This window comes from Schistocerca americana, chromosome 2 (genome assembly GCF_021461395.2).
Source record: "Schistocerca americana isolate TAMUIC-IGC-003095 chromosome 2, iqSchAmer2.1, whole genome shotgun sequence".
NCBI lineage: Eukaryota > Metazoa > Arthropoda > Insecta > Orthoptera > Acrididae > Schistocerca > Schistocerca americana.
The window spans coordinates 534012737-534034236 of record NC_060120.1 but is presented as its reverse complement, the minus strand read 5'-3'; the positions used below and the strand labels follow the sequence as shown (position 1 = coordinate 534034236).

General features: G+C 44.6%; 1 protein-coding gene across 1 annotated transcript in view; it reads right to left on the bottom strand.

Moving 5' to 3' along the window:
- Window positions 1–21500, bottom strand: part of LOC124593747 (mitochondrial uncoupling protein 4) — a 431970-nt gene that overhangs the window by 98199 nt on the left and 312271 nt on the right. Inside the window, exon 6 of the mRNA XM_047132083.1 lies at window positions 2914–3111. Coding sequence (XP_046988039.1) covers window positions 2914–3111 — 198 coding nt within the window. The remainder of the gene's footprint in view (window positions 1–2913; window positions 3112–21500) is intronic.

The following is a 21500-nucleotide window of genomic DNA, read 5'->3' as shown; positions in this document are numbered from 1 at the left end:
ACTCTCTCAATAAGAATTATAAACAAGCTACGCAAAACCAATAAGCAAAAAGATTAATAGAAAATGTAGTTTAATGAACTTAAACAAACAGGCCAGTAGTTGTAATCCTTGATGTGAATGATGATGAAATAAACTGGATAATTGTTCTCAGAGCAGGACCGTACCCCTCTGCACTGGAATTTTAAAGCAAAGTACAGCAGAGCGTCGATTATCTGAAGTAATTGGGGGACATGGGTGTTCGGAAAACTGGTTTGTTCGGATAATCGAACTGTACATGTTTATTTGCCAAAAAGAAGTACTGTACAGTAAATTTATTCATAAAAACAGGCATCTCGTACTTGTCCCTCATAGAAAGGACAACACGTTTACGTTTAAGCATTTTGTATCGTCAAGTTCACTTCTTCATGCAGCAGCACACAAGTGGTCGTAACAGAGAACAGAAGGTGACTGTTTGCACCGTGAGAAGCTCTTCTTGGGCGCGCCCAATCCTTCAAACTGCGCGGAGCGGCACGCCTCAACTCTAAGCTGGCATAGCTGTTGCTGTGAACAGCTTTGATACTGCCGCTACTTCTACTGCCAGTGCCAAGCCGACAGAAGTGTGCTGATTGTTGAAACACAGCGACTGGCGGCTTGGCCGGTCAGCAGCGCCTTGTGAAAGCCCCATTAGAAGCAATGCTACGCCAAAGGTGGCCCAGTGGGGTGACTACTGTGGGGAACTTGGTTTGGGAGTCAGGGGGATGATGGACAGTAGGGTGGGAGAGTAGCAAGTGCGAGCGAGTACACAGTTCGGTTAAGCGGTCGTTCCGTTGACCGATGTTCGGATAATCGACGCTCTACTGTTGTTGGTGCCTCCAACTTTTTTGTCTTGCATCTTTATGCCAAATGGTATGAGGGAGACATCTTAGATAGATTTAATACATATTAAAAGTCCTCCCTACCTTAATCAATATAAGTGCAGCTATTAGACAGGTAAAGTGGGGGAGGGGGTTCAAACAATGATCACTGGTGGGAAACAATTCTTATCATATGCCTATCATCCAGCCTGTGCTCTGCTTCCAGTAATAGAGTGTAACAGTTGATAACTGTTCATAATAAAATTGAGAGAAATTGTACTGTTTTACTTTTGTTTATTGTAATTCATGAAATGAATGAAAGTTACTAATATTCCCTCAAATTACTATAAATCATTTCACAGCCCTAGGCACTTAAAATATTCCACCAAAAACATTTACGACCTCTAATTATCATCACAGCAGGTGCGAATGAGCCATGTCCGCCTTTTTCAAGATCCCATCACTTCATGCTGACTGAAAACCATGCACAGTCCCAACTGCACTAATTATGGCACCTGACAACAGTTGCAGTTGGCATAAAGTGCAAGCATCCAAAATGTTCTAGGAACTCAGCAATATTTGCAGCTCTAGATGTGAGATCCTGAGTTGGTCACTGGTAAGGACATTCATACTGCTATCCTTACAATATGGCAATTTACCACATTACAAAATATACCCATTTTACTTTTTTATGTAATTCTTGTTCTGTCCTGGTCAGATAAATTTTAACAGTGTTTCAATAGTTTTTGGATAGTTATTCAATGTCTTCAGTCTGACAGATCTTTTAACAGACAGTAGAGATGACTAGTGACGTGAATATCAAACCCCAAACAAAACCCATGGTTGTAAATAAGCCAATGTCTGTCAGTGCACAGTGCACAACTCTACACAAACGTTTTGTGGGGGATATGTAACTGAGAATTAAACTGTGACAGTACAAAAATGGATAATCAATGTATGGTCATCAAATCACTCTAAGTGAAAGACATTACCATTCTAATTTTGATTTTCAGTTAATTGTAAGTCCTCAATGTCACATGGCTAGTTTGTCTCCAATGGAATTTTTTGGATTTGCTGTTTCATACAATGTGCCACAACAAACAGTAGTTAACTAGAAGGGTCAAAGCAACACACTCAGTCCATAACAGCACAACTCCTGCTTTTGCATAAATTTTTTTTTTCTTTGCTTAACCTTTCTCCAGCTCTGGATACAAGTAACTGTTCTTTACCTTCTGTTGAGTGCTCAGAAAATGTTTTGTTTCTGAGAACATCTGTGACATTGTTTTTAATAGCTAGTGTATGTTTTCTTTCCTCAACAATACTCAGTTTCAACTCTTCTGGATGTAATATGAAATCTTTTAACTACTCTACAAAAAATTCTTACCTAGTCTAACACCTGAACACATTCACAAAAACATCTTGCAGTCAAACATTGAATAATAATGCAGGAATAACAAAACGAGCATAATGAAAAATCAAAGACTGCTGATAAGCTGGTTGGTTGGTTTGTAGATTGAAGGGACTAAACTGTGGGTTATCAGTCCCTGTTGCTAAGTGTTTGAGTCACAGTCATTGTGTGACATGAGGGAATTTATAAACAATCCAGTCCATGAGAAGAAGAGAAACTTGTTTCTAACATAAATGCAAAACACTCTTGTGCCTACTTAACTTTAGTTATTTTCACAGTTTTTGTTGTAATCCAGTACAAGAATCCAGCCTCACAAAAAGTTCTGTTGTAGAGCCCTCAACTGATAGTACTAAAAATGAATAAATCCATGGATGGTAAAGAGCACATACAAAATTAGTATCTATAGTAAGGTAAGTCCCTGCAGAATGTAAATACTTTAGGAGCAAAGGAGACCTTTCACCAAATAGCAGAATGTTGAGTCATCAATGACTCAAGACTCCAGCTATTCAGTCAGTGGTCTTCTTTACTCTTAAAGTATTTACATACAGACTCTATATTCCCACTTAAAGATTGTGCCATAAAAAGAAAAGACATTAAACCTGTATTGTATTTTAAACATTATGATTCTCATAATTCATTACATTTTTTATTAAGTTACTAATTAACAAATACCTGGAAAGCATGTGAGTTAGATGGCTATCTGGTAGTGATGTGTGAGTAAGTATAAACTGCTTTGCAGAATCATATGTTGTGAGATCACCAAGATTTACAAGAGCTGCTCTCTGAACATTTGGTATTGAGCCTTTCCATAGACCTCTGATGCCACCTTTTGCCAGTATCTTCTGAAATGCGTGCAGTGTGCCATGAACTCTGAAAATAAATGTGAAGCATCTTGCTTTGTACAATGATTATACTTAAAAATAATAAATGCCATACTAATCACACACTTCTACTTGGCCCCTGAGAGGAGGATGCTGGGAGTGGAAGCTTGCAATCGGCTAGGAGCACATGGGCTACTGAGACAAGCCTCGCATTCTCCTCCCAGAGCAGCCATTTTACAGTTTATATAAGAAATAAATTTGTAATAAGTTAATGCATCGTAGAAGGGACACAAAAGTTGCTGGTGAGTTGCCACAAGAATCAGGCACCAGGTACAGCCTCTTTACTCATTTTGGTAAATAATATTAACAATCACTAAGCACACTACCACACATGGATCAACACTATATTCATAATGGCTACTTATTGTTATGTTGCACAATACTGTTACCCGTATGTAGCTAATGTTGGCAGTGACTGTAAATATTCTGGAGCAGCTCGAAGTCAGCTGACTTCCACTAATCACTTAGGGGTCAAGTAAAAATATGCAATCAGTACAAAGCATGCACCCATCTTATCTACAACACACTTCAGTTTAATCTTATCCTAAACAATGTTACACAACAGTGACTGAATTTTTCATTAAGTTACAAACCTTCAACATGTCCATCACACCACAGAAGAATGTAATGGTATTACAAGCAAAAAATCTATCGGTCATGCATTGGCAGCAGTAAAGCATGTTTGAGTGAAGAGAAAACTGTTTTCCATATTCCGAATCCAGATTTCAAAATCACTGATATCTAAATGTGAGAAACATTTTAAATATAGTTGTGGCAACACTGACGTGCCATAACATCTCTGGCATGCAAAAAATCTTTGGGCCAAGGCGGCCATTATGTTCTGTCTATGTGATACTTTCGATGTGTAATGACATACATCTGAGGAAGTGTGACAATAAATGTGCTCATTGCTTTAACAAGTGGATTAACAGGTTGTTATTTATAATGATAAGGACCCAAATCCTCACACTGGTGACCCCGCTGACAGTTTGTGACACTCTTCCAGTGTTCTACCTGAGTTCAATAACAATAACAATCGTGTGTGTACGAGTGAACCGCCTGTATCGTCATGTGGCATACGCTACGAGGTGTACCGCCATACAATTTCTACGGTCAGAATCCGACCATGCCACCCACCTGCACTACGCATGGACTCTATACATCAAACATTTCGAGGCCATCTGACCTGCGAGTGGATTGCAGTACCACAACACTCAAAAGACAATGCGTACGTACCACCCACCACCTTGCCTCAAGATCGTTCTTTCGAAGATACAGGACAAAGTGTGAAAAGAGATCCAGACATTCCACTGCTAATTTCGCACGCTCAGGAGTGCGCAACCCCCCTCAGAAATTTGCATCAACTTTTGGAGCAGTGCCACTACACGGTTGCTACATCATCCGCGCTGCAAATCGGTTCCACGCCTGGCTACGCACAGCCTCAATTTTCTGATCGAACTGAACAGTGTATAGTCAATATGACCTCTCCTAGTACCTCGACCGATCCGAAGGGTGTAACAGATTACGAGACCCTGGGCCTACACCCCCCCTCCCCCCCTCCTCGGCAGACGCCATATTGACTGCTCCCACACCTGTGGCTCTTACACACCTAGTGGTCATGGATTCCAAACCAACTAAGTTACCTAAACTGCCAACTTTTGCAAAAACGTAGCCCAACACATGGTTCGCATTAGTCGACTCTATATTCACCACCACAGGCATTGACTCACCCTTCGTGTGTTTGGTGGGACATTTGCATGACCATTTGGATTTGATTAGCGACATTGTGATCAGCCCCCCCCCCCCCCCCCCCCTTTCTTCACCGAAATACACGAAGGCGAAAAGACTCATTTGTGAAAGACTTTCTTGAGCTCTGAACAACATTATTCATCATATCATTCACGAGGAACACCGGCATGACCTCACCCAATCAGGACTATGGCGACGAATCCACGTCCTCGCACCTGTGGATTTGCTACCCGATACAGTGTTATGGTCGATGTGGCTCATCAAAATGCCAGAAGCACTATAACTACAGCTCCTGCCGCTCACCAACAGCATCTTGGACGAGAAGCTTTCGGTTGCGGATCGAGCTTTCAGGATTATTAACAGGCGAGCACACAGCATGAAGAATGGAGGTAGCAATCTCAACAGCACGCCACCCCTCCTTCCCCCTCCAGGATTCGAGCGAGCTCAATTCCTCAACAATCACGCTATGGCAGTGGTGACATCTGCCTGCCATCACGGGGAACCAGATACAGCCTCCATGGCATCTGTCATGACAACCGACATCGCACTGCAGCACTCCACAACAGACACAGCCGACACCAGGAGCTCTACATCACCCCTGCCTAACGCAGCCTGGCCGCTGTGTTGGTTCCACACCAACTTCGGTGACGCGGCCAGGAAATGTCGCAGCCATTGCACAGCGGGAAATGTAGCTCATGAGGTGCCATAGGTGCAGCATCTCGCACACAGGAAAAAAGATGCCTTACAGCAGCAACAGCATCTAACACGGTAAGCGCCGACGGTTGTCTATTCGCACTTGACCTCGTCTCAGGAACTAAATTCCTCGTTGACAGTGGTGCTGATATGAGTGTAATACCCCCGGCTCTCACACCTACCATGTTAACTTCCTCACCCAGACTGTTCTGCGCAGCTAATGACTCTCATATCAAAGTGTTAGGTACAACACCCTTAACGCTCAAACTGTCAAAATTGAAGCTTTCGTGGACTTTTCACGTGGCACAGATGACTTGTTTGGCCTTAGGCATTGACTTTCTGTGACACCATAAATTTTCTCTAGACATTCTGCGAAGTACATTAGTCCACCAACCTTCACAAAAGACTACCGCCCTCATGGCCACTGTGTCTGTATCACCCATTCGGTCAATAAACATTGACATTTCCCTATTGCAGACTGCCAAGTTAACTAGTAAAAGTTGCGACGTGCTACTACAATGACAAGAAATCAGTGAACTCAAGCAAACGCAGGCCAAGCTCACCTCCCTTATCAAGCGTACCAAACAGACATTACAGAGCATGAAATCTGAACTCGCCTCACTTCGAGGTATTCGCTCTTCGCACAAACTGGCATGCGCTCAAATCATTGACTCATTGCATGAGTGTTTGAATGCTAATGATGCACCCCGCGTGCGTAGCATGTTATCAATCACAAGCGGTGCATGTCACAAACTCAATACGACTGAGGGCCCTCTGGTCAGACACTGACCATGACGCCTGAATCCACACAAATTCAAAGTGGCGAAAGCAATCATCTCGGAGCTATTAAAAGCAGGCATTGTACGCCCATCCTCCAGTGACTGGTCGTCACCAATTCATCTCACACCAAAGAAGGATGGTTCCTACAGACACTGTGGTGACTATAGACATCTCAATGACCGCACAATCATGGACAATTATCCGGTATCGAACATTCAGGACTTCGCTTCTCAGTTGGCAGGCGCTAAAATTTTCAGTGTGGTATACTGTGAGAAAGCGTATCACCAAATACCAATGTACGAACAAGATATCCCTAAAATGGCCATCACCACACCCTTCGGCCTCTTCGAATACATTTATATGCCTTTCAGATTGACAAACGCTGCCCAAACCTGGCAGATGTTCTTAGATACAGTGTTACGACCCCTACCTTTCTGCTACGTGTACCTGGCCGACATTTTGATCTTTTCTTCCTCTCCGAGTGCTGTTTGACACATTACAATCCCACGGTGTGATTGTCAACAAATACAAACTGAGACAGGATTCTGTTGTTTTTCTGGGACACATAGTTTCAGCCGATGGTATCCGGCCCACACAAGAGAAAATAGACATTATTAAACGGCTGCCGATACCAGAAACATACCATGAACTCCGCCGGTTCTTAAGAATGATCAATTTTTTCCGCTGCCACATTCCAAGAGCCACCGAACTACAGGTCCCCCTCTCAGATGCACTGCATGGGCCACAAACGTCAGGTGACAGGCGCATGCCGTAGACAGAGGTTGTGTGAGCGTCTTTCAAAAAACTCAAAACCACACTCGCGGAAGCCATCACGTTTGCCCACCCACACCGGGATGCTACACTTTCGCTCACCATGGACGCTAGCGAAATATCTATTGGCGCAGTACTTCAACAACACAGAGGAGAGGTGGTGCAACCTCTTAAGTTCTTTTAAAAAAAACTCTCTCTCTCTCAGTGCAAATGGTCCGCTTTCGACAGAGAGCTCTTAGCTGTCTACGAAGCCATTAGATATTTCCACGAAGACGTTGAGGGACACCCCCCTCACGAACTTTACAGACCACAAACCTCTCGCCCAAGGACTCACAAACCTTCCAGCCGACCCACCTCCTAGGAGGTTCCGTTATTTCAACCTCATTTCACAATACACAACTAATGTACAATGCGTTCGGGGATCCAACAACATAGCCGCTGATTATTTCTCCCACATCTAGGGCATATCTTCCTCAATTAACTTCAATGCTCTTGCTCAAGTGCAAACAAATGATGACTCCTTGGCGAGCCTTTTATCTGACAATAATCACTCTCTGTGCCTGGCGCACAAGACGATCCCCGGTACATGCTCGGAGCTATGGTGTGACACTTCCACTCGCGTGCCACACCCCCTCGTCCCCTCCTCTTTGCGTCGATCAGTGTTTGATGCACTGCACAGTCTCGCCCACCCCAGCATTTGCGCAACTACACGCATCATCATTGCCGAGCGTTTCGTATGGCCTTCGCTTCGCAAAGACTGTCGGGACTGATGTCACACTTGTATTTAGTGCCAGCGGTCCAAAGTCGGATGCCACTGCACGCCCCCCTCAGACGTCTTCCGCTCTCCTTCTGGCCGACATCCACATCGACATTGTCGGCCCCCTTCCCCAGGTGGATGGTTACTGATACTTGCTTACTTTTATTGACAGAACAACTAGATGGGTCGAGGCAACCCCTCTAGCCAATATTTCGGACGAAACAGTTGCCAACGCTGTCCTCTCCACATGGGTGGCACGTTTTGGCTGCCCCGAAATCATTACTACAGACCAAGGCCGTCAATTCAAGGCTGTCCTCTTCACAAAAATGTGCGAGCTCTTCGGTGTAGGCCACATTCACACGACAGCCTACTACCCCCAATCAAACGGCTTAGTGGACCGATGGCACAGCACATTAAAGACATTGCTAATGTGCCACAATGAACGGTGGTTACACACCCTCCTGTGGGTACTGCTAGGCCTCCGTTCTGTATATAAAGATGACCTGCAGTGCTCGGTGGCTGAACTGCTCTATGGTGAGCCGTTGACTCTACCAGCCAAGTTTGTTGAGCCTTCACCGCTCCAAGATACCATTGAATACCCCGTGCTAATCGAGAACAAACGACAGATGATACGAGTGCAGAGAGCACCTGCTCCAAAAGCACACACCCCACCTAAAACATTCGTGCAGCAGCAGTTAGCCACATGTGAAGCTGTGACGCTTAGGGACAATACAGTGCGTGCCGCCCTGCCCGCATACACAGGCCCTTACAGGGTACTTAGGCACTCATCGAATACATTCAACATCTGTATCAAAGGCAAACCCTTGACAGTGTCAGTGTCTCAACTCAAGCTGGCTTGGGTCACTGCAGACGACAACACCTCCAGCAACCCGATGCCACCGACCACGACTGATAATAACCTCCACACCGCTGCTTCCTCAAGGGACGACACGCCGGCCACGCCCCCTTCCCCAATGCTGGGAACCCTCACTGGGCAGAGTCCAGGGTCCACACCCTTCACCCCACCCTCTCCTGCTATGCCCGTCACACACTTCTCACCCGACATTCAACAACCAACTACCGTCTCCATCGACATCTCACACTTTTCACCGTCTGACATCTGTATAACTACCACAAATGATTCTCTCTTAGTCATCCACGCTCCCCCCCACTCGGCCGACAATGACACCTTCCAACTTTCCGTTCTCCATTCCTCACCAATCCCCGATTCCTTAGATCCTTCCCTCATTGAATCTTTCATTGACGCCATGGGGACACTGTACGTGTTGTACCCCTTGACTCCGTCTATTCCCCCCCACCCCTGTCACCTCACAAACCGGTCGCCGCATACTCCCACCGATGTGGCACTGTGATTACATTTTTCCATCCAAAAGGGCTCGAACCCCGGCCCCGCCCTGGCCAGTTACCCCTCCGGATGAAGAAGGCGCGACACCTGCACACTCCCCCCACAACAGCCAGAGCCTCGTACTCCGCACAGCAGGGGGGTGGGGGAGTGCCTCTGTGGCAACACTGACGTGCCATAACATCTCTGGTGGGCAAAAACTCTTTGGGCCAAGGCGGCCATTATGTTCTGTCTATGTGATACTTTTGATATATAATGACATATATCTGAAGTGTGACAATAAATGTGCTCATTGTTTTAACAAGTGGATCAATGGGTTGTTATTTATAATGATAAGGACCCAAACTCCCACATAGTTATAATTACTAAAGATGATTATACCATGCAGGATAACTAAACCCTATAGTCTCTGAATTTAAAACAGTCATTTAGCAAATAAGTATATCACATGATATACCTCCATTATTATTCCTTTCATTATTATTCCATTATTTATGTTGGTATGAGTTAGAAAGTGCTAAGAGAAAAGATAGCATTCTGATTTACTGCCTGCTATCTTACTGCAAATCATTTGCAGCTCTACATTCAATGAGTGGCACACACAATTATCATACATGTAAATTTTAAAAAATCTTCACTTGCAGCTGCAGGAGATAAGGAGATGAGACCAAAAAGATATTTTTCAGTGCACACAAAGATGAATAGATACAAAAAATAATTGTTAATAATAGAAAAAAAGCAATAAAAGATTCAGGAAAGAAAAGAGAGAAAAATAAACAATAAAGAAAACAGACCAAGGAGAACTGTGAGAAAAGTGATACAAACAGTGCTACCAACCCGTTTCAGTCATCCCAAGTTTCTTAAAAATATGTTAATATCTGATGTATGGGCAACTATGCAACTATTTTGAAAATTGTGACCTGGTCTTTGATAGTCAACTTAGATTCTGGCAAGGAAAAAAAATGAGCCCACTGCCCTAAAATTTGTTAACAAAGGACTAGCTGCTTTTTGAAAATAAGAAACAATGTCAGTGGTGTAATACAGTTAGAGTAAAGACTTGATTGTATTTCCATGACATATTGTTCATTAAATCTAACAATGGAATATCCAGGATGGAATGTAACAATACTACATCTACATCTACATCTACATCCATACTCCGCAAGCCACCTGACGGTGTGTGGCGGAGGGTAGAAGGAAAGCTGCTACTCATCATGTAGCAGAGACGCAGAGTCACAACAGGAACAACAAAAAGATTCACACAATTATAGCTTTCAGCCATTAAGGCCTTTGTCAGCAGTAGACACACACACACACACACACACACACACACACACACACACACACACACGTCTGAGGCTGCAGACGTGTGTGCAAGTTGCGTTTGCATGAGTGTGTGTGCATGTGTGTATGGGTGTCTACTGCTGACAAAGGCCTTAATGGTCGAAAGCTATAATTGTGTGAATCTTTTTGTTGTGCCTATCGTGACTCAGCGTCTCCGCTATATGGTGAGTAGCAACTTTCCTTCTCTGTTATTGTTCATTTAATCTGAATTTTATGGTCTAGATGACTTACTGTTGGTTGTAATTGATTCTTATTACATAACAGGAGCAGTTAGTCTTGGTTAAAAGCAGACAACATGCTGTGGCAGAAAAGGTGTGGCACAAAGTTCAGTCCTTGGATCAAACTTCTTCTTAGTTGCAATAAATGATTTGTCTAGCTGCATAAAGCTTCAGTCAGTTATCTGCTAGGTGAATGATATTATACTAATTAACATACACCATAACACTACAGAGCTGCATCTCGCAATGCTAAAAACAATGGACTGAGTAATGAACTGGTACGTATCAAATAAACACCTGCTCAATCTTGGAAAAACTCAAGAACTCCTGCTATGATTCATAGAAATAGACAGGAAACTGGTAAAACACTTAGCAATTTGTGTCAATTTCAAACTAAATTTACATTAAAGTTACAATAATTGTCAATGATATAAACCATAGGAAAATGCATCTACAATAATGTGTAAAGTGGACCAAAGGAACACTGTTACACTCTCTTTAATACTCACTGTCATAAACTTCTCTCTTTAATTATTTTAAAATTTTGTACATGGCTGGAGCAGCACTGTAGGATGAAATCTTCTTGTAGAAATAATAAAACAGCCAATCAGCTGCAAACAGAGTGGCTGTTTATTATTTCTGCAAGAAGATGTTTAATTATTGTAGTCATAAATCTCTACATACATCTCAAAATGCTTAATGTAAAGAGCAACTTAAAATGGTATGACACCAGATATGACAGCCACCAACACAAGGAACAAAGTAGAGTCACACATACCAAGATACAGACTGTTGGTGATAGGAAAAGGTAGGGGTTCATATGTTACCTATATATGTGGTGAATTGTGGCTGAAGAATCTTGAATTCTGTGATTTTTAAAAGTACATATTTAAGTAAATTTACACAAACAAGCAGACACAACAGGACACGAACAGTGATAAAATAAGAGAAAAGGTGTTCAAAAATGGAAAAAAGACTAATAATCCAGTCATTGACAATAGATTACAAGCTGTTGGAGCCAGTGGCTCCTTCTTCTGGCAGAAGAGTTGAAGGTGAAGGAAGAAGGTTGAAGGAAAAGGACCGGAGAGGTTTAGGGGAAGGGGTACAGTTCAGAAAAGTCACCCAGAACCCTGAGTCAGGGGAGATTTACAGGACGGGATGAGAAGGAAAGACTCATTGTTGGGGACAGAACTGGACCCTTCAACTCTTCTACCAAAGACTACTGGCACCACCACCAACAGCCATTAGTTTCAAATATACAACCAGAGATTACTAAATTCATCATGTCACTAAAAAGCGTTAATTCTACTGGCTGTGACGATGTTTCTAGGAGAATATTAATATCATTTGCTGACGTTATGGGACTACCCTTTGTAATCATCAATGATTCGGGGCACACTTTCTGGCAAACTTAAGAATTTTGTGGTAATACTCATTTACAAAACTGAAAATCAGCTAATTAGTCTACATTTCACTGAAGGTTACCCACAGAAAAAGCAATACATTACCTCACAACTGAAGTGCTAGGTGACCTAAACGAGAAAAATTACCCTGTTGGTACATTTTATGACCTTGTCAAAGTCTTGGACCACAAAATTCTACTTGTCAACTTAGGTGCTATGGCATTAATAGCACCCTTCTTGCATGTATGGAGTATTCCTTCATAACAGAAAGCAGAGGGTATCAAAATAGACAGTATCTCATGTCAGGCACAAATATAACTTCAGAATGAGGGACCATAACATACAGAGTGCTACAAGGACTGATATTAGGCCCACTCTTGTTTCTAACCTACATCAATAATCTTTCAGTGACTTTAAAGGTTGGTTCAAAAGCTATAATGTTTACTGATGGCACAAGCATACTACTCAAGGGTCCAAACTCAAACCTAAATGGCACAGCCAAAATGATGGCTGAACCGGCCTATAAGTGGTTCACAGCTAAAGTCTGTCTTAATCTCATAAGGACTGACATAACACAACTTAAAAATAGCAGACTATTAGTACCAAAAATTGACATTAGTACTTATCTACTAAATGAAAGGCGCTATGAAAAATTCTTTGGGATAGAATTGGAAAACAAGTTAAAATGGAGTCAACATACAGATAAATTAATCAAGAAACTCAGTTTGCCACACTATGCCTTAGAGGCATCTCTCATTCTGTTGGCCTAGAGACAAGACAGTTAGTTTATTTTGTATATTTTCTTATTGTCTTATGGAATTATCTTCTGGAGCAGTGCACCTAAAGTAAATAAAGCATTTATTCAGCAAAAGCAAGCAGTAAGAACATTCTGAAAAGTAGAATGTCTTTTTAAGGATCATAGTATTCTTATATTCACTTCCCAATACAATGGCTCCTTAGGTGTTTTTGTTACTTACTTACTTACTTATTTTTACTCCTCAGCTCTACAGCCCTTGAAAGGCCTTGGCCTGCATCACAATATCCTGCCATTCTATCCAGTCAATGGTTTTCAGTCTCCATCCTCTGACACACAGTTTTTTTACGTCTTCTTCAATTCTGTCCACTCATCTCTTTCTGGGATGTATCTTCCATCATCTGTCTCCAGCCTTGTCACGAAAAATCTTCTTACATGTTCTGTCTTCCTCCATTCTGAGCAATTGTCCTGCCCACCACAGTCTTCTCACTTTAATAATAGTGACAAGTCAGGTTCTTCAAAAAGTTGTTCTAGTTCTGCATTCGTATGGATGTGCCAACCTTCTTGATTATATATTGGGCCAAATATTTTATGAAGAACCTTTCCCTCCACAGATGCTAAGGACCCTTTCCTCACCTGCAGTCATGGTCCATGTCTCGGCACCATACATAACAACTGGCTTTATAATTGTTTTGTAAATGATGATTTAAGATTTTCAGGATATAAGTGAGCTCTAAGCATGGGTAGTGTGGCAAAGTAGCATCTGTTGCATGTTGGTATTCTAGCTTTCTCCTCACTGCTGATGTCATTTGTCTCTGTGATAGTCAATCCGAGGTACTTGAAATCTCTCACCCTTTCAAACTCCTTGTTGGCTATACTGAGATTTGGTAGGTGTCACTGGTTGGCATTGCCACATATTTAGTCTTTTCAACATTGACTACCAGGCCAAGTTCCTTTGTACCTCTCTTCAGCTGTTGATAGGCATCAGCAAGCACAGCAGTGTTTCATATGAGTAACGCCACATTGGCTGCAGAGGCTAGGTACTGCAGTGAACAATTATAAATGGTTCCTCCTCTGCTTAACTCTATCTGACTTATGACTTTTTCTAGGCAGAGGTTGAATAGCAGTGAGGAGATATTCTCAACCTGTCTCAATCCCTTCTTCACTTCTACTTCTCTGGAGGTTTTTGCCCTGTATTTTTACTTTACAGTTGGTTTCAGTGAGCGTCATCATAGTAAGTTTAATGAGCTTCTAAGGTATTCCAGCCTTTTGCATCACATTTTGCAATGGCACTCTTGAGATGCTATATAGGCCAGTTTAAAATCAATACAAAGCTGGTGTATGTTTATTTGGTGTTCACAATATTTTTCAAGTAGTATGTATAACATGAATATTTGGTCAGTAGTTGACCTATTTCTTCTAAAGCTACTCTGATAGTCTCCAATTCTCTTTTCCATATAGGGAGCAAGCCTTCTAGTTGGGATCTTGGTGAACACTTTATATGTAGTATATAGCATGGAGATTCCTCGATAGTTCTGGCAGTTTAATTTCTCTCCTTTTTTATGTATGGGGCACATAATAGCAGTTTTCCACTCCACCAACATGCCCTCCTCCTGCCAGATGCTCAGTATTACTGTACGCATTGGTTTCCACAGTGTTTCCCCACCTTATTTGAGAAGTTCTGCCTGGATCTGATTTTCTCCAGGCGCCTTATTGTTCTTTAAGGTCTTAATGGCTTGTATCACTTCCTCCAATTTGTGTTCTGGTGTTAAGATCTCTAGTCCATAATAAGTTATTTCCACCAGCTCTTCTTGTTCTAATCCTTCTACTTCTGGGTTCAGTAACTCTTGGGGGCACTCTGCCCATTTGTCAAATATTTTATTACTCTCCCCTATCGAATCCCCTTCCTTACTCCTACATATATTTGTCCTGGCTTGAAAGCCGGCCTTTCCTTCTCTAATCCTCTGTTAATTTCACATACTTACTTCTGTTCTCATATCTGTTCAATTTCTTCCAATTTTTTTCTTTTCTAGTGCTCTTTTCTTCTGTCTGCAAACCCTCTTAGCTACATGGTGCCCTCATTATATTCATTCAGAATTGCTCTAGTCCTTCTCTGAAATAATTTCATTCATGAAACTTCCTGGCAGATTAAAACTGTGTGCCCGACCGAGACTCGAACTCGGGACCTTTGCCTTTCGCGGGCAAGTGCTCTACCATCTGAGCTACCGAAGCACGACTCACGCCCGGTACTCACAGCTTTACTTCTGCCAGTATCTCGTCTCCTACCTTCCAAACTTAACAGAAGCTCTTCTGCGAACCTTGCAGAACTAGCACTCCTGAAAGAAAGGATATAGCGGAGATATGGCTTAGCCACAGCCTGGGGGATGTTTCCAGAATGAGATTTTCACTCTGCAGCGGAGTGTGCGCTGATATGAAACTTCCTGGCAGATTAAAACTGTGTGCCCGACCGAGACTCGAACTCGGGACCTTTGCCTTTCGCGGGCAAGTGCTCTACCATCTGAGCTACCGAAGCACGACTCACGCCCGGTACTCACAGCTTTACTTCTGCCAGTATCTCGTCTCCTACCTTCCAAACTTAACAGAAGCTCTTCTGCGAACCTTGCAGAACTAGCACTCCTGAAAGAAAGGATATAGCGGAGATATGGCTTAGCCACAGCCTGGGGGATGTTTCCAGAATGAGATTTTCACTCTGCAGCGGAGTGTGCGCTGATATGAAACTTCCTGGCAGATTAAAACTGTGTGCCCGACCGAGACTCGAACTCGGGACCTTTGCCTTTCGCGGGCAAGTGCTCTACCATCTGAGCTACCGAAGCACGACTCACGCCCGGTACTCACAGCTTTACTTCTGCCAGTATCTCGTCTCCTACCTTCCAAACTTAACAGAAGCTCTTCTGCGAACCTTGCAGAACTAGCACTCCTGAAAGAAAGGATATAGCGGAGATATGGCTTAGCCACAGCCTGGGGGATGTTTCCAGAATGAGATTTTCACTCTGCAGCGGAGTGTGCGCTGATATGAAACTTCCTGGCAGATTAAAACTGTGTGCCCGACCGAGACTCGAACTCGGGACCTTTGCCTTTCGCGGGCAAGTGCTCTACCATCTGAGCTACCGAAGCACGACTCACGCCCGGTACTCACAGCTTTACTTCTGCCAGTATCTCGTCTCCTACCTTCCAAACTTAACAGAAGCTCTTCTGCGAACCTTGCAGAACTAGCACTCCTGAAAGAAAGGATATAGCGGAGATATGGCTTAGCCACAGCCTGGGGGATGTTTCCAGAATGAGATTTTCACTCTGCAGCGGAGTGTGCGCTGATATGAAACTTCCTGGCAGATTAAAACTGTGTGCTCGACCGAGACTCGAACTCGGGACCTTTGCCTTTCGCGGGCAAGTGCTCTACCATCTGAGCTACCGAAGCACGACTCACGCCCGGTACTCACAGCTTTACTTCTGCCAGTATCTCGTCTCCTACCTTCCAAACTTAACAGAAGCTCTTCTGCGAACCTTGCAGAACTAGCACTCCTGAAAGAAAGGATATAGCGGAGATATGGCTTAGCCACAGCCTGGGGGATGTTTCCAGAATGAGATTTTCACTCTGCAGCGGAGTGTGCGCTGATATGAAACTTCCTGGCAGATTAAAACTGTGTGCCCGACCGAGACTCGAACTCGGGACCTTTGCCTTTCGCGGGCAAGTGCTCTACCATCTGAGCTACCGAAGCACGACTCACGCCCGGTACTCACAGCTTTACTTCTGCCAGTATCTCGTCTCCTACCTTCCAAACTTAACAGAAGCTCTTCTGCGAACCTTGCAGAACTAGCACTCCTGAAAGAAAGGATATAGCGGAGATATGGCTTAGCCACAGCCTGGGGGATGTTTCCAGAATGAGATTTTCACTCTGCAGCGGAGTGTGCGCTGATATGAAACTTCCTGGCAGATTAAAACTGTGTGCCCGACCGAGACTCGAACTCGGGACCTTTGCCTTTCGCGGGCAAGTGCTCTACCATCTGAGCTACCGAAGCACGACTCACGCCCGGTACTCACAGCTTTACTTCTGCCAGTATCTCGTCTCCTACCTTCCAAACTTAACAGAAGCTCTTCTGCGAACCTTGCAGAACTAGCACTCCTGAAAGAAAGGATATAGCGGAGATATGGCTTAGCCACAGCCTGGGGGATGTTTCCAGAATGAGATTTTCACTCTGCAGCGGAGTGTGCGCTGATATGAAACTTCCTGGCAGATTAAAACTGTGTGCCCGACCGAGACTCGAACTCGGGACCTTTGCCTTTCGCGGGCAAGTGCTCTACCATCTGAGCTACCGAAGCACGACTCACGCCCGGTACTCACAGCTTTACTTCTGCCAGTATCTCGTCTCCTACCTTCCAAACTTAACAGAAGCTCTTCTGCGAACCTTGCAGAACTAGCACTCCTGAAAGAAAGGATATAGCGGAGATATGGCTTAGCCACAGCCTGGGGGATGTTTCCAGAATGAGATTTTCACTCTGCAGCGGAGTGTGCGCTGATATGAAACTTCCTGGCAGATTAAAACTGTGTGCCCGACCGAGACTCGAACTCGGGACCTTTGCCTTTCGCGGGCAAGTGCTCTACCATCTGAGCTACCGAAGCACGACTCACGCCCGGTACTCACAGCTTTACTTCTGCCAGTATCTCGTCTCCTACCTTCCAAACTTAACAGAAGCTCTTCTGCGAACCTTGCAGAACTAGCACTCCTGAAAGAAAGGATATAGCGGAGATATGGCTTAGCCACAGCCTGGGGGATGTTTCCAGAATGAGATTTTCACTCTGCAGCGGAGTGTGCGCTGATATGAAACTTCCTGGCAGATTAAAACTGTGTGCCCGACCGAGACTCGAACTCGGGACCTTTGCCTTTCGCGGGCAAGTGCTCTACCATCTGAGCTACCGAAGCACGACTCACGCCCGGTACTCACAGCTTTACTTCTACCAGTATCTCGTCTCCTACCTTCCAAACTTAACAGAAGCTCTTCTGCGAACCTTGCAGAACTAGCACTCCTGAAAGAAAGGATATAGCGGAGATATGGCTTAGCCACAGCCTGGGGGATGTTTCCAGAATGAGATTTTCACTCTGCAGCGGAGTGTGCGCTGATATGAAACTTCCTGGCAGATTAAAACTGTGTGCCCGACCGAGACTCGAACTCGGGACCTTTGCCTTTCGCGGGCAAGTGCTCTACCATCTGAGCTACCGAAGCACGACTCACGCCCGGTACTCACAGCTTTACTTCTGCCAGTATCTCGTTCTGGAAACATCCCCCAGGCTGTGGCTAAGCCATATCTCCGCTATATCCTTTCTTTCAGGAGTGCTAGTTCTGCAAGGTTCGCAGAAGAGCTTCTGTTAAGTTTGGAAGGTAGGAGACGAGATACTGGCAGAAGTAAAGCTGTGAGTACCGGGCGTGAGTCGTGCTTCGGTAGCTCAGATGGTAGAGCACTTGCCCGCGAAAGGCAAAGGTCCCGAGTTCGAGTCTCGGTCGGGCACACAGTTTTAATCTGCCAGGAAGTTTCATATCAGCGCACACTCCGCTGCAGAGTGAAAATCTCATTCTGGAAACATCCCCCAGGCTGTGGCTAAGCCATATCTCCGCTATATCCTTTCTTTCAGGAGTGCTAGTTCTGCAAGGTTCGCAGAAGAGCTTCTGTTAAGTTTGGAAGGTAGGAGACGAGATACTGGCAGAAGTAAAGCTGTGAGTACCGGGCGTGAGTCGTGCTTCGGTAGCTCAGATGGTAGAGCACTTGCCCGCGAAAGGCAAAGGTCCCGAGTTCGAGTCTCGGTCGGGCACACAGTTTTAATCTGCCAGGAAGTTTCATATCAGCGCACACTCCGCTGCAGAGTGAAAATCTCATTCTGGAAACATCCCCCAGGCTGTGGCTAAGCCATATCTCCGCTATATCCTTTCTTTCAGGAGTGCTAGTTCTGCAAGGTTCGCAGAAGAGCTTCTGTTAAGTTTGGAAGGTAGGAGACGAGATACTGGCAGAAGTAAAGCTGTGAGTACCGGGCGTGAGTCGTGCTTCGGTAGCTCAGATGGTAGAGCACTTGCCCGCGAAAGGCAAAGGTCCCGAGTTCGAGTCTCGGTCGGGCACACAGTTTTAATCTGCCAGGAAGTTTCATATCAGCGCACACTCCGCTGCAGAGTGAAAATCTCATTCTGGAAACATCCCCCAGGCTGTGGCTAAGCCATATCTCCGCTATATCCTTTCTTTCAGGAGTGCTAGTTCTGCAAGGTTCGCAGAAGAGCTTCTGTTAAGTTTGGAAGGTAGGAGACGAGATACTGGCAGAAGTAAAGCTGTGAGTACCGGGCGTGAGTCGTGCTTCGGTAGCTCAGATGGTAGAGCACTTGCCCGCGAAAGGCAAAGGTCCCGAGTTCGAGTCTCGGTCGGGCACACAGTTTTAATCTGCCAGGAAGTTTCATATCAGCGCACACTCCGCTGCAGAGTGAAAATCTCATTCTGGAAACATCCCCCAGGCTGTGGCTAAGCCATATCTCCGCTATATCCTTTCTTTCAGGAGTGCTAGTTCTGCAAGGTTCGCAGAAGAGCTTCTGTTAAGTTTGGAAGGTAGGAGACGAGATACTGGCAGAAGTAAAGCTGTGAGTACCGGGCGTGAGTCGTGCTTCGGTAGCTCAGATGGTAGAGCACTTGCCCGCGAAAGGCAAAGGTCCCGAGTTCGAGTCTCGGTCGGGCACACAGTTTTAATCTGCCAGGAAGTTTCATATCAGCACACACTCCGCTGCAGAGTGAAAATCTCATTCTGGAAACATCCCCCAGGCTGTGGCTAAGCCATATCTCCGCTATATCCTTTCTTTCAGGAGTGCTAGTTCTGCAAGGTTCGCAGAAGAGCTTCTGTTAAGTTTGGAAGGTAGGAGACGAGATACTGGCAGAAGTAAAGCTGTGAGTACCGGGCGTGAGTCGTGCTTCGGTAGCTCAGATGGTAGAGCACTTGCCCGCGAAAGGCAAAGGTCCCGAGTTCGAGTCTCGGTCGGGCACACAGTTTTAATCTGCCAGGAAGTTTCATATCAGCGCACACTCCGCTGCAGAGTGAAAATCTCATTCTGGAAACATCCCCCAGGCTGTGGCTAAGCCATATCTCCGCTATATCCTTTCTTTCAGGAGTGCTAGTTCTGCAAGGTTCGCAGAAGAGCTTCTGTTAAGTTTGGAAGGTAGGAGACGAGATACTGGCAGAAGTAAAGCTGTGAGTACCGGGCGTGAGTCGTGCTTCGGTAGCTCAGATGGTAGAGCACTTGCCCGCGAAAGGCAAAGGTCCCGAGTTCGAGTCTCGGTCGGGCACACAGTTTTAATCTGCCAGGAAGTTTCATATCAGCGCACACTCCGCTGCAGAGTGAAAATCTCATTCTGGAAACATCCCCCAGGCTGTGGCTAAGCCATATCTCCGCTATATCCTTTCTTTCAGGAGTGCTAGTTCTGCAAGGTTCGCAGAAGAGCTTCTGTTAAGTTTGGAAGGTAGGAGACGAGATACTGGCAGAAGTAAAGCTGTGAGTACCGGGCGTGAGTCATGCTTCGGTAGCTCAGATGGTAGAGCACTTGCCCGCGAAAGGCAAAGGTCCCGAGTTCGAGTCTCGGTCGGGCACACAGTTTTAATCTGCCAGGAAGTTTCATATCAGCGCACACTCCGCTGCAGAGTGAAAATCTCATTCTGGAAACATCCCCCAGGCTGTGGCTAAGCCATATCTCCGCTATATCCTTTCTTTCAGGAGTGCTAGTTCTGCAAGGTTCGCAGAAGAGCTTCTGTTAAGTTTGGAAGGTAGGAGACGAGATACTGGCAGAAGTAAAGCTGTGAGTACCGGGCGTGAGTCGTGCTTCGGTAGCTCAGATGGTAGAGCACTTGCCCGCGAAAGGCAAAGGTCCCGAGTTCGAGTCTCGGTCGGGCACACAGTTTTAATCTGCCAGGAAGTTTCATATCAGCGCACACTCCGCTGCAGAGTGAAAATCTCATTCTGGAATTTCATTCATGCTCTGTTACACTCCACAATTCTTCTCATATATTCTTCATCAAATCAATCTGCCTTCCTTTGAACCCGTGTGTGTCCCAAAACCTCTCCAGCTGCCTCAACAATAGCAGTCTTACATCATTTCCACATTATTTCTATATGTTCATTTGACGTGTTGGTATTGTTCTTAAACTATTCTTCAATCATCTGATATGCTCTCCAAATTTCTTGTAACTTCAGTTTCTTAATGTCAAAACTCTTTTGTTTGTGGCCTTTCTGTTTACCCAATAGTGAGGTCCTTTGCCTGTACTTAATTCTCAATAGATAGTCAGCTCCACGTTGGCTCCCAACATCCATTATGTCTGATCCATCCCTCCGATCAATCAATATATGGTCTATCTGATTTCTAGTTTGTCCATCTGGTGACATTCATGATTCTGTATGTATCTTTTTATGTAGAAAGCATGTACAGCTGACAGTCATGTTTTAATTTGTAGCAAAATCTACAACCCTAATTCCATTATCATTTGATATTTCAGGGAGGCTATGTCTT